The sequence below is a fragment of the Engraulis encrasicolus genome, chromosome 15, assembly GCF_034702125.1.
Source record: "Engraulis encrasicolus isolate BLACKSEA-1 chromosome 15, IST_EnEncr_1.0, whole genome shotgun sequence".
Classification (NCBI taxonomy): Eukaryota; Metazoa; Chordata; class Actinopteri; order Clupeiformes; family Engraulidae; genus Engraulis; species Engraulis encrasicolus.
This window is the reverse complement of record NC_085871.1, coordinates 4,696,352-4,710,956: the sequence shown is the minus strand read 5'-3', so window position 1 is coordinate 4,710,956 and position 14,605 is coordinate 4,696,352. Positions and strand designations below refer to the sequence as shown.

Below are 14,605 nucleotides of genomic sequence, written 5' to 3'. Positions count from 1 at the left end.
AGTAATAAACTAATATTTACTTGTTTGACCAAAGTACAGTAAGTTTTGTAGCTATAGATGTTTATTATGGCGGACACAGAGAAGAGCTACCTATTGTTTATTTTTTTGAAAAGTGTAATTTTCTTTTCTAATACAACAACAATTGGATGGTGTTAGGAAATATTCATGAAAAAGATAATATTTGTAAATGCAGCATATATTCTGGAAGTAAACTACTTAAAAAAAAGCACATGTTTTAAAATGTAAATGTAGGCCTACTGTAATTACCTGCACAGGCTGAACAGCATTTGTGAAAAGTTGCATGATCTCCATTAGCCTTATTTTCATGAAAATGTGAGTTTGTTCGCTCACTGCTTCCATGGTGCAGGATGTGTAGTGCAACTACACCGCAATGATGGATCATGCCACCTAAATGATTTTCTGATTTTCTTCTAGGGAGATTCTTCCAGACCGTAAGAGTTCCCTGACAGCTTTGCTCAAGGCCCTGATTTTAATTTTTTTTATTTATTTTTTTTTTTTTTAATGACTAGGCTATTGTAAGTTGCAGTAGGCCTATAATGTAAAATGTGATGAACGTCTCAAGCACTACTTCTTGTAGAAAAAAATAATTTAACAATTTTATATAAAGAATACAAAGTAGCCTATTTTTGATGAACTTATAGACAATGAACTGTTTGATTTTTACAAGGAATTGAAAAATCAGTTACAAATTGGAAATAAAATATATTTTCTGATGGTTGGTCTGTTTTGTTCATTGGCATATTGTAAGCTACTGATTGTTGATAGTTATTCATCAAGTGTCCAATGTTCAGTGAAGCAGCTTACTCCAGTGGTGTTCAAAAAAACACAACAGAAGTGTGTGTGTGTGTGTGTGTGTGTGTGTGTGTGTGTGTGTGTGTGTGTGTGTGTGTGTGTGTGTGTGTGTGCGTGCGTGCGTGCGTGCGTGCGTGCGTGTGTACGGTTGGAAAAGACAATTGTCAATTGTTATAGCAGACACTTACAGTTCCTCTTCATAATACCCATCTCATCTATCTGTAAGTTCTCTTTTTTGATTTGAAGAAACCATCAGAGCCATTAATGGACATACAGACTGCAGGGAGACAGTATATGATATTATACATATTATTATTATTATAGTATTGTTATCATATTATACTATTCCTATATAATTATATTATAATGTGATATAATACCATACTGTTCATAAAAAGGAACATTTTTCATGTGACCCTTTTTTGGGAGACTTTTCACTTCCCTTTTTTCACTTCCCGGATCATTTAACTGGCTTGAACAATGTGGGTGGTATTTTGGCTTTATTATTGTCAAATAAAAAGAAAGGCTGCTAAGATGAGACCTATTGCATTGCCATGACCAAAAGTAATGCACATGTTTTTCCTGAGTGCTGAAATAAGTATTTTAAAGAAGATGGCGGCTCAAAGGCAAGTTTTTTTTCATTTCATAGTATAATCTTCTTACTGGTATAGGCCTATTTCATTTAACAATCTTATTGGTCCAGCATGTAGTTTTAGATTGTTTTCTTCATCCTGGCAATTCAAAAATGCTATATCTTTTTTCATGAATATGTACTGAAACCTACGTATCAAGACATATTTACTAGTGGTGTAAACAATAACCGATTCGGCGATGCAATGCAATGCGGGGCATGGACAATTCAAATCAATGCAGCAAGTTCCATAATCAATGCGGCAATTTTTTTTAAGTTTCAATTACTTCCGTGGATATTTTGGCAGCAAATGAATGTTAAATTAAATAAAAGCACTTCAAACCATTGAAAACGGCAAGACTGATACTGAGAACAGCCAATAGAATGTTGCTCAGTATCTGACTACTTGTATTGCCTCATCATGACTGATGAAACATTTGCTTTGCTTTCAGTAGTAGAAATGCAGTAGAAATGTAATGCATTGCAATGCATTGTAGAATTGAATCGAATCACTACCTCTCGAATCGTAATCGAATCGAATCATGAGGGCAGTGTCAATGCACACCACTAATATTTACTGATCTGAGCAGTGTAGATTTGACAGCCAAAGATGTACCAGTACGGTAATTTAAAAAAAATGGAGACTTTACTGTAGCCTACATGGAGAGGTCGTTCCACCTACTAATATATGACACATGTAGGCTACATTTCACAAGCCACACTTAAATTGATGATGCTGTTTCAAATACCTGAAAGATGGAATGTGTGAATGGGCACCATAAATTCTGGACAACTAATTAAGTACACTGGGCATTTAATGAACGTCATCAAACCTGTTTACTCTTCATGTTTGCCTTAATAAATCTTGTTATTTTGTATGTGATGGTTGGGAAATTTGTTTATTTGAAGCTGCAATAAAACCACAAATTGCTATTGGCAAACATTTAAAATACACATTCTCTCACACACACACACACACACACACACACACACACACACACACACACACACACACACTGGGCTAATATATGTCTATTTCTTCTATTCCAGAATATGTTTGTTCTGCATCGTGATTATAATCATCACTAGTACTGCTATGGGTTCAAACATTAATGACAGAGCGATGAAGACATGTATGACACTGCGAGAGCATGTAGTGGATTTCACTCACCACAACTTCACAAAGATTCCAGAACACCTTCCGACACAAACAGAGTACCTGGACGTGTCTGATAACAACATCTCCAGAATAGACAAGGGCCAGCTACGCAACCTCACTCAACTGTGCTTCCTGAAAGCCACACACTGTAACCTGCAATTCATTTCTCCATCTGCATTCGAAAACAACAACCGACTGATGATCCTCAATGTTTCTCATAATCTGTTGAAAACCATACCAGATGTTGGTATGCATACATTAACAATTCTTGATCTCTCCAGAAATCAATATAGCAACTATGGTCTTCCACATAGTTTTGGAAAACTTCAGGATCTTGATGTCCTTGCTCTTGGGAGTAAATTGGCTGTTTCTGTGAATCTTACAGATTTTGCTCCTTTAAAAGGTGCATCTGTAAAGCATTTTATTTTTGGAGGTGGTGTCTTGCTGCAGCAGTACAAGCCCGGATCTTTAGCTCAGTTTAAGCTTCTGAAAGAAGTGACTCTGAATATTTCATTTTGCCAGAGTTTTGATGTTTTTGATCAAATTCTCATGGACCTTAACCAGACCAAAACACAGGAATTAAACTTGATGCAATTTGTTCCTCGTTTCTGTAACATAAGTGCTGATCCTTTTCATATGCTCAAGCATTGTGAAAGTATTCACACTCTAGCAATAATAAAAACCTGGATAAATAGCACATTCTTGGTCAAACTGGCTAAAAACATTTGGGACTCCCCAATCAAATATTTGAATTTCATTGATATTGTTTACAATGAGGACACCAGTTTTAAACTCCCAAGGCAAAGCACAACATCTAAAGTACAATCAATTGTTATCGATGGAATTAGGCACTATCAATACCGATATCCTGAATTCAAAATTTGTGTGGACCAACTAACAGATTTGACATATATAAAGTTCTCAGGAACAGGCATGAATATCCTTCCCTGCAATTTAAGCTCAGGTATACCGTCATTACAGACACTGGACTTTTCAAATAACCTTTTAACGGACAGAGGATTTTGGTGGTGGTGTCCTACAAAACAAACTTTCCCCGCTCTCCGGCATCTGTCTCTCAGTCACAACCGCTTCAGCATGCTGGACTACATATCTCAACAAACTAAAGAAATGAACCTTCTGGAGTCTCTGGACCTGAGCTTCAACTCCATCAGCCTGAGTGGCCCGTGCACCTGGTCCTCGAACCTGACAGAGCTGAGCCTCAGCCACAACAACCTGGGCAACAATGTCTTCAACTATCTCTCACCACATTTCAGGAGACTTGACCTCTCAAAGACAGGAATAACTGCCATAAGCCAGGAGGTCCTCTCACAACTTCCCAATCTGATGCATCTGATTTTGAGCTCCAACAGCATTCAAACCATCCCCCTGAACCTCAGAGCACCAGTGTTGCAGGTCCTTCACATCGACCAGAATGCAATTGCCTACATCAGTAAAGGAGTGTTGGATGGCCTGCCCAATCTGGAAACACTGGTGGCAGGGAAAAACCCATTTAGTTGTACGTGTGACTCTTACTGGTTTTTGACAGGTGTGGATAAGTCTCTGCTTCCAGACTGGCCCTTTGACTACACATGCAGCACACCAACAGCCTTTGCCAATACCTCGTTAGTAAACTTTCAGCCTGGATATCTCTCCTGTCAGCCCTGGCTTCAAGCTGTGGTTTCATTGTCCGTGCTAACCATAATCAGTGCTGTTTTTGGCATCACCTTTTATGTTTGTGATGGGGCGTGGTACACCAAGATGCTCTGGGTTTGGATCAGGGTGAAAAGAAGAGCTCGTAAGGGAGAGGACAGGCTGCTGAGGAATTCTTTCAGGTACCACGCTTTCATCTCCTACAGCCAGCATGACTCAGCTTGGGTGGACACGCAGCTGGTACCAACACTGGAGGGAGCAGGCTTGTCTCTGTGCATTCATGAACGCGACTTTGTACCAGGTCAGTGGATCGTGGACAATATCATCAACTGTGTGGAGGACAGCTATAAGACCATATTTGTGCTCTCTCAGAACTTTGTTCAGAGTGATTGGTGCAACTACGAGCTGTTCTTTGCCCAACACAGGGCCATTTCTGTCGACCAAGATTCTGTGGTCTTTATTCTGTTGGAGCCTATCCCACCTGACTCCTTGCCCAGGAGGTTCTTGAAGCTGAGGACGCTTCTTAGGAAGCAGACGTATCTGGAGTGGCCAAAAAACGACTGCAAGAAGCATCTGTTCTGGAAGAGTCTAAGGTCCATGTTACAAGCTGGGAACTCAGTTATGAAAGATGTGGCTGCAGGTATAACAGAATCATGCGCCCTATTGGCAGACCAACACTGACATGACTTCACATTGTAAAATATTGCTCTTTTTTCATTTGCTTTTTCATGTGATTGATACCAATAGCCTAACCTAATAAATGCATCGCATTCTAGAGGGGGCCGGACTGCGCTGACCCTGTATGTGTGTTTCTTTGTCTGTGTGTGTTGTCTGTAGGGGATGCCAAATGCACACTGAGTCATACATCAGTATCTCTGATTGCCCTTACTAATGTTGTTATTTGGGGATATTGTGTACATAGGCTATACAGTATCAGTGACATTTCAGCAGTAGCACACGTCAGGGCGGTGCAACGACAGCCAGTGCCACCAGGCCTATTGTATGGATGTTTTTGTTTGTTTTAGTGGACTATATAAGAAGCATAATCATTGCAGTATGTCAACCACCAATTACATGATTTATATGCATGAGATGCCATTGCACCACCTGACGCCTGCGCCCCCCAAAAAACGTCTTTGACCCATGTACAGTATGTATCACTTCAACTTGAGATGATGGTGGTATGTCTCTCATGTGTTATTTCCCTCATAATTAATGATTTAAAATATTAACTCAAGTGAATCAATCTCCATTCCAATTGAAGTCTATTGCAACTTGTGTGGAAAAAAAATAGTTTATAGGCTACATGAAAAACCTCAGCCGGCCTGCTGCAAATCAAGTAGCACACACGGGACATGATGAATGTTGGTAGGCATGGAGGTTAAAATGACCTGTTTTTCTTCTGTGCTCTGAATGGATTCAAGCTTCAGAGAGCATATGCTTGAACGAGGTGTCAAAAGTAAAATTAAAAGTAAAAGTAAAAAAAAAACAGAAACACAGTTTCCTTGCAACACAGGTAACTTACCTGGGTGAACATAGACCTGTGTACTTACTTACTGTCTTACTCTCAGCTATTAACTATTTGCTTGTGTTCAGGGCTGGACTGGGGGAGAAATAGATTCCAGGCACTTTTGGCTTAAAGGGGCCCCTCATAATTAGCGTGCGCAAGAACTGACTCACCGGTGGGCCCGGCACCCTCGTGGGCTCCTATATTCAGACATGTAAAAAAAAACACTTTTTTAAACATTTCTGAAATAGGGGCCCACGAGGGTGCGGGGCCCACCGGGAAATGCCCGCTATGCCAGATGGCCAGTCCAGCCCTGCTAGTGTTTACTTACATCATGAATGAATTTGAATGAATGAATGAATGAATGAATGAATGAATGAATGAATGAATGAATCTTTATTGTCATTGTACAGGTACAACGAAATTGGTAAAGTGCAGATGCTCACGGTGCTTAAAAATCAACAAAGAACCTATATATATACTGTATAAAAATAATTAAGATTTTAAAAAGTCAGCTGTGCAAAATTTAGTGTGTAGATTGCTTTTGGATAAAAACTGTCTTTTAGCCTGTTTGTTTTTGTACCCAGAGCCCTGTAACGCCTGCCTGATGGCAGCAGCTCAAACAGTTTATGTCCAGTATGGTAGGGGTCTCTGATGATTTGCTTGGCTTTCTTTAGACAGCGACAGGAGAACAACTCCTCTAAAGAGGGCAGGGGACAGCTGGTGATCTTCTGAGCTGTGCTGACCACTCTCTGAAGAGCTCTTCTGTCCGCTGCTGTGCAGCTGGAATACCACACACATAAACAGTATGTTAGGATGCTCTCTATGGAGCTCCGGTAGAAGGCCACCAGTAGACTTTGGGGTAGATGGTTAGCCCGTAAGACCCTAAGGAAGTACAGTCTCTGTTGTGCCTTCTTGATGGTGGCAGTGGTGTTGGTGTTCCAAGTAAGGTCGTCCCTCAGATGCACGCCCAGGAAGCGGAAATCAGAGACCCTCTCCACACAGGCCCCATCGATGACCAGCGGTTGAATGTTAGCCTTTGTCCTCCTGTAGTCCACTATCAACTCCTTTGTTTTTGAGATGTTTAGGAACAGGTTGTTCTCCTTACACCAGACCGATAGACGCTGCACCTCTTCCCTGTATGCAGTTTCGTCTCCCTTGGAGATGAGACCTACGATGGTGGTGTCATCAGCAAACTTGATGATACTATTGCTGGAGTGAGAGGGGGTGCAGTCGTAAGTGTATAGGGTGTACAGGAGTGGGCTTAGCACACAACCTTGGGGGGAGCCTGTGCTGGTGTTTATGACTGAGGACAGGTGGGAGCCAGCTCTTACCCTCTGGGAGCGGCCTGTCAGAAAGTCCAGTATCCACCGACAGATGGAGTGTGACAGCCCCAGGTCCAATAACTTGGTCACCAGTCTGTTGGGGAGGATAGTGTTGAAAGCCGAGCTAAAATCCACAAAGAGCAGCCTGGCATAGCTCCCCTGCTGCTCTAGATGGGACAGAGCAGCATGAAGGGCTGTTATGATGGCGTCATCTGTGGACCTGCCGGCCTGGTAGGCAAACTGATGAGGGTCAAACCCAGGTGAGAGACAGGAGGTGATGTGAGCCTGAACCAGTTTTTCAAAACACTTCATAATGATGGGAGTGAGTGCCACTGGTCGGTAGTCATTCAGTCCACTGATGGTGTTCTTTTTGGGGAGCGGGATGATGGTGGAGGACTTCAGGCAGGGGGGGACAGCAGCCTGGCTCAGGGACTGGTTGAAGATGGTAGTGAAGACCCCAGCCAGCTGGGCCGCGCAGTCTCTCAGGACCCGTCCAGAGACACCATCCGGGCCCGCTGCTTTCCGTGGATCCACTGCCCGTAGCACCCGCCTCACCTGCTGTTCCTCCAGCACGAGAGAGTGACTGCTGTATCCTGGTGGGTAATGGATGGCAGTGTCAGGTGGCTGTACCTCAAAGCGGGCAAAAAAGATGTTAAGTTCCTCTGCCAATGAGGTGTCCACGGAATCTGTTGACTTGGTACTGGGTCTGTGGTTCGTGATGTGCTGAATGCCCTGCCACACCTGCCTGGAGTTGTGGCTCTGGAAACAGTCCTCTATTTTCTGCCTGTAAGCAGCCTTGGCTTGTCTGATTCCCCTCTTGAGGCTAGACCTGGCCGCGCTGTACATCCCCTCATCACCACTCCTGAAGGCAGAGTTCCTTTCCTGAAGGAGGTTTTGTACCTCTCTGGTCATCCATGGCTTGGTGTTTGGATAAACCCTGATCTGCTTCTCCACGGTGACACTGTCTGTGCAGAATTTGATATATTCCAGGACAGCTGTGGTATGCAGTTCCAGGTCTGGGTGTTCAAAGACTTCCCAATTTGTTGACTCAAAACACTCCTGCAGCTGTTCAGAGGCAGTATCGGGCCAGGTTATGACTGTTCTGGTGGTTATGGGAGTGCTTCTCCTGAGGGGGTGTATGCTGGTAACACAAGCAGCGACAGGTGGTCTGACTGGCCCAGGTGTGGTAGTGGTTTCACTCTGAAGCCTGACTTGACATTTGAATATACCTTATCCAATATGTTGTTCCCCCTTGTGGCGCATTTAACATGTTGATGGAATTTAGGCAGTGCTGTCTTTAAATCAACATGGTTAAAGTCCCCTGCTACAATGTGGACAGCCTCTGGATGAAGGCTCTGTTGATCGTTAACTGCGTCATATAATAGTCCCAGGGCGGAGCTGGCTTTAGCATCAGGGGGAATATATACAGCAGTGATGATGATGACGGAGAACTCACGAGGTAAATAAAAGGGTCTACACTTCACAGTCACATATTCCAGGTCTGGGGAGCAGTATCTGCTTACAGGCACAGAGTTTGTACACCAGTTGTTATTTGTATACACGCATAAGCCCCCTCCCTTGTTTTTACCGGAGTCTCTTGTCCTGTCCTGCCGATGCGCTGTGAAGCCCTCTATCTCGATAGCTGCGTCTGGGGTAGACGGCTGAAGCCAGGTTTCGGTGAAGAGTAGAATGCAGCTTTTCTCCACGGTGTTGTTATTGACAAGTAGCAATCTCAGTTCATCCATCTTGTTTCCGAGTGATCTTACATTTGCGAGAAAAACGCTTGGGAGCGGAGGTTTATTAGCCCCTCTCCGTAACCTCGCTACCACACCAGCCCTGCAGCCTCTTTTCTGTCTCCTTTCCCGACGCTGCCTGCGCCGTCTCCCAGCAGCGATAATCCATGGAGACCCAGGGGTTCTAGCGAAGTCTTCGGTGATATTGTGAGACTGTAGAAAAGCGGTTGTAATTGCCCTCTCGCTTTGTAAACCGATTTTTATGAGCTGGTGCCTACTAAATGTAATTCCCGACATTTAAAACAGCAATAAATTAAACAAAAAAACATATATTAAGCAAAAAACAAAGCACCGAAAAGACGCACTAAGCCGCTGCGCGTCTGCGCGCCGCCATGGCAACAGAACACATAGGATGAATTTACTTTTACTTTTGACACTTCTGCTTGCACATAAGACAAAAAAAAGTTTTCACTGAATAAAGCTTATTTAGTCCATTTGTTCCCATTGATCAATTGTTATGTGATTACCATAATTGTGTGATTTTCATTATGTGATTAATTGTCGAACACAAATGCATTGATTGGTAACAAATTGAGTGAAATAAAGTAATTGTATTCATATTCAATTAGGCTATGTGTAGGCTACTTGTTCTTTATTCAATGTGATTGAAATATGTTTGGTTAGTAATTTAAGCTCTTAAAACATATCAACCCTTCACCATTTGACTTGAAGTTAATTAGAAGAGAGATAAAGTATGAAAACACAATTTGTAAAGCATCCATGATTGCCACTTGTTTAAAAGCTACACTTCTAAAACTTTTTGGCAGGGCACACACATTTGTCTACGACAAATGCTAACTATTTAAATGTCCTCAATTATATCACACAATTTGTGAGATCATGTCAAATACAGAATGTTCCATAACAGGCTGTAACAGCATAGAGAACAATGGAACTCAAGTTTTTAAAATAGATTCACTTTCATGTATCTCATTCATTCCTAGACAATGGAGAGCACATTTATATTTATTCAACATTTGAAACAAAATATAAAAACACAACATTTGTACTTATTTAGCATATAGGTCTACAGTAGGTCCTATTTGCTTGTATGTAAAATAAGAGCTGACCCTACCTCTGTCATCCATTGCTACTTTCAGCGCAGGGTGTTCAGACATTGAAGCCATTATTTAGAAGAATTGGAGTTTTATAATCCATACAACAGCCATAATGGTAAAAGCAGGACAAAAGATGTTTACTTTCTTAACTCAGAAATGATTTTTTCCCTTCCAACTCCAAGAGAATGCTTGCAAATAACTTGAAAATTTCATTGAAAGTGCAAAAAACTTGTATCTTATTATCTTACGGTGGAGTTACAAGTGTCCCTGTGTTACTTTCTTCATCTCCCTATTCCCAGAATAAGGTGAAGTTGCATATACGCACAGCAGTGATGCATGGTTGGATTTGAATAGGTAACCCCTAATAAACCAAGAACAATCCAGCTCCTTCACCATTTGGCCACAGCTAGCAACAGGATTGTGTTGAACCATGACATGCCAGTAAATGAAAAAGATATTGATTCACATCATTGCAACATACATAATCCCAATTTGACTTCCACAAAAGGAAATTTCACGTTGATGAACTCAACGACCTCTAGTTGGCCTCTAAGGTCAAAGTGACATAGGCCTAATCCTTAAAGTGATATTGTACCATATTTGGACATAAGCTCATATTACACCTCTCCTTCAGTTAAATAATTGAGTTGTAACTTTCTCCTGTATTTCCTGCCGTTTTCTGAGTCTGGCAGTGCCAATTTTACCTCCAAGTTAGCGATTAACATTGAATCCTACGGGTCAAAGATAAAACTCAATCATTTAACTCAAGGGGATGTGTAAAATAAGTTCATTTCCAAAAATGGCACAGAATTGGTTTAAGGGAAAACATGCGACATAGGCCTACCATCAAGAAGCTGAATTTGCAGCCATAATTTTAGGTTGAATTTACCTAGAAAAGTAAAGAGATGTGGTAAACAGTACATAATTAATGATTCTAAATTTAAATGTTTTTCAGTTGCAGGATATACAGTACGTATACACATCATTCAAGCACACACTCCATACACGTAACAGAAGGGAAATATTTTAATAATTAATTTTTTTGAGTGTACAATAACAATGAGTCATATAGAGAGCACAAAACAGACAGTCAGACAAACCAGAGAGCGCGCGCGCACACACACGCACACGCACACGCACACACACACACACACAGCATAGAATACTCATACAGAATATATTACACACAAACTATAACATACAGCACATAACTCATGCTAATCAATCAACTAATAGTAGTCTATAGTATCAATGATATGAAAAAGGAAAGAAAAAAAGATATAAGGTATAAGGTATAACCAATATCTAAAAATGATATTCTTGGTAAAATTCATTTAGTGTTGGTTTGCCAAAAGGGAGCACGACTCTGTTATACCTGCAGCCACATCTTTCATAAGTGTGTCCCCGGATTGCAACATGGATCTTAGACTCTTCCAGAACAGATGCTTCTTGCAGTCGTCCTTCGGCCACTCCAAATATGTCTGCTTCCTAAGAAGCGTCCTCAGCTTCAAGAACTTCCTGGGCAAGGAGTCAGGTGGGATAGGCTCTAGCAGAATAAAGACAACAGAGTCTTGGTCTACAGAAATGGCCCTGTGTTGGGCAAAGAACAGCTCATAGTTGCACCAGTCACTCTGAACAAAGTTCTGAGAGAGCACAAATATGGTCTTATAGCTGTCCTCCACACAGTTGATGATATTGTCCACGATCCATTGACCTGGTACAAAGTCGCGTTCATGAATGCACAGTGACAAGCCTGCTCCCTCCAGTGTTGGTACCAGCTGCGTGTCCACCCAAGCTGAGTCATGCTGGCTGTAGGAGATGAAAGCGTGGTACCTGAAAGAATTCCTCAGCAGCCTGTCCTCTCCCTTACGAGCTCTTCGTTTCACCCTGATCCAAACCCAGAGCATCTTGGTGTACCACGCCCCATCACAAACATAAAAGGTGATGCCAAAAACAGCACTGATTACGGTTAGCACGGACAATGAAACCACTGCTTGAAGCCAGGGCTGACAGGAGAGATATCCAGGCTGAAAGTTTACTAACGAGGTATCGACAAAGGCCGGTGGTGCACTGCATGTGTAGTCAAAGGGCCAGTCTGGAAGCAGAGACTTATTCACACCTGTCAAAAACCAGTAAGAGTCACACGTACAACTAAATGGGTTTTTCCCTGCCACCAGTGTTTCCAGATTGGGCAGGCCATCCAACACTCCCTCACTGATGTAGGCAATTGCATTCTGGTCAATGTGAAGGACCTGCAGCACTGGTGCTCTGAGGTTCAGGGGAATGGTTTGAATGCTGTTGGAACTCAAAATCAAGTGCGTCAACCAGGGAAATTTTGACAAGACCTCCTGACTTAAGGCGGTTATCCCTGTCTTTGAGAGGTCGAGTCTCCTGAAATGTGGTGAGAGATAGTTGAAGACATCGTTGCCCAGGTTGTTGTGGCTGAGGCTCAGCTCTGTCAGGCTCGAGGACCAGGTGCACGGGCCACTCAGGCTGATGGAGTTGAAGCTCAGGTCCAGAGACTCGAGGAGTCTTATGTGACTGGATCGCTCTGAGATGACAGCGAGGTCCATGAAGCGGTTGTGACTCAGAGTCAGATGCCGAAGAGCAGGGAAAGTTTTTGTTGAAGGACACCACCAAAATCCTCTGTCCGTTAACAGATTATTTGAAAAGTCCAGTGTCTGTAAAGATGGTATAGCTGATATTAAATTGCAGGGAAGGATGTTCATGCCTGTTCCTGAGAACTTCATATATGTCAAATGTGTGAGCTGGGCCACAGAAATGTTGAACTTTGGATATAGGTATTGATAGTGTCTAATTCCATCGATAACAATTGATTGTACTTTAGATGTTGTGTTTTGCCTTGGGAAATCAAAACTAGTGGTGTCCTCATTGTAAACAATATCAATCAAATTAAAATATTTGATTGGGGAGTCCCAAATGTTTTTAAGCAATTTGAGCAAGAGTGTGGTATTCATCCAGGTTTTTATTATTGATAAGGTGTGAATACTATCATAATGTTTTAGCATATGAAAAGGATCAGCCGTTATGTCACATTCATCAGGAACAAAGTGCATCAAACTCAACTCCTGCGTTTTGGTCTGGTTGAGGTCCATGAGAATTTGATCAAAAATGTCAAAATTCTGGCAAAATGAAATATTCAGAGTCAATTCTTTCAAAACCCTAAATAGAGCTAAAGATCCAGGATCATATTTTTGCAGCATAATACCATCACCAAAAATAAAATGCTGCACAGATGCACCTTTCAAGGGAGCAAAATCTTTAAGATTCACAGAAACAGCCCTTGTACTTCCAACTGCAAAAACATCCAGATTCCGGAGCTTTCCAAAACTATGTGGAAGACCATAGCTGGTATACTGATTTCCGGAGAGATCAAGAATTTTTAAAGTGTGCATACCAATGTCTGGTATGGTTTTCAACAGGTTATGAGAAACATTGAGGATCATCAGTTGGTTGTTGTTGGCGAATGCAGATGGAGAAATGAATTGCAGGTTACAGTGTGTAGCTTTCAGGAAGCACAGTTGAGTGAGGTTGCGTAGCTGACCCTCGTCTATTCTGGAGATGTTGTTGTGAGAAACGTCCAAGGACTTAGTTTGAGTCGGAAGTTTTTCTGGGATCTTTGTGAGGTTGTGGTGGGTGAAATCCATGATGTGCTCTCTCAGCGTTATAGTACATGTCTTTGTTTCTCTGTCCTCAGTGACTTCTGAACCCATAACAGCACTGGTGATGATCATAATTGTAACCCAACCCAAGAATGCTCTGAAATAGAATAAATATACAAAAAAATGATATGCGTGTGTATGTTTTTACGGTATGTGTTAAATGTATCCGAAGGGTAGTTTTGGGTTTGACCAATTACGGTTACATGTGAACTGCATAATATTCCCAAACAATTCAATTTAAAACTTAAAATAGACTAAACAACTTTGAGTAAAAGCTAAGATCAAGCCGAATGAAAGAAACAAACTCACCTCTGATCCACCATCTTGGTTTTAAACACTAGGAAAAAGCAGACACCTCACTTGTGGTTATGGAAACACAGCATGGTTCATCTTAGCCGATAGATCCTTCATAACTTTGTGGTGGTTATAAACCCAAAATACTATCACCCTGCAACCATCAAGCCAATCAAAAGGTGCGAAAAGGGGATATGAAAAAGGGAAGTTATAAAAGGGTCCAAATGGGCTATATTTTCCATCATTTCATCTATTGTAGGTGTCCAACAGTGGGGCATGAATGATGGAATTACAGGCTAAATAGTTAACTCAATAGGTAACTAAATAGAGGAACCCTGTGTCACATGATGGATGATCTGTGAAAAGATTTATTTTTATTTCATTTTGGCTGACTATTTTATGGTGCAGTTGCCCTTAAACCTACTGTGTCTGCCATATTTCAGCCTTGTAATGATGCGTCAGGTGTTTTCCCTTATCAGACCTCATTTAAGGGACCGAGCGTTATTTCCTCGAGCTTGTTTTTGAGAATATGTAGGTCAAGTTCATACATGCTGAATGCCTGATAAGTGTTTAACAGTGATTGCAGTAAATGCGGCCTTAAGTTACCACTTCTTCAGAAAGTACATTTTGTAGTGTCTGAGTATTTCACAATGTGTGTGTTTTTGAGGCTTTCTTTGTCGAGCTGAAATGAG

General features: G+C 41.7%; 1 protein-coding gene and 1 pseudogene across 1 annotated transcript; one reads left to right on the top strand and one right to left on the bottom strand.

Annotated features, from left to right (window-relative positions):
* The first annotated feature begins 2,540 nt into the window (after nucleotides 1-2,540).
* Nucleotides 2,541-6,094, top strand: LOC134464786 (toll-like receptor 1). Its single transcript, XM_063218131.1, has one exon. The coding sequence runs from the start codon at nucleotides 2,541-2,543 to the stop codon at nucleotides 4,932-4,934; it is 2,394 nt and encodes a 797-aa protein (XP_063074201.1). The 3' UTR covers nucleotides 4,935-6,094.
* LOC134464785 (toll-like receptor 1) lies at nucleotides 5,570-13,691 on the bottom strand (annotated as a pseudogene).
* Nucleotides 13,692-14,605: the final 914 nt, after the last annotated feature.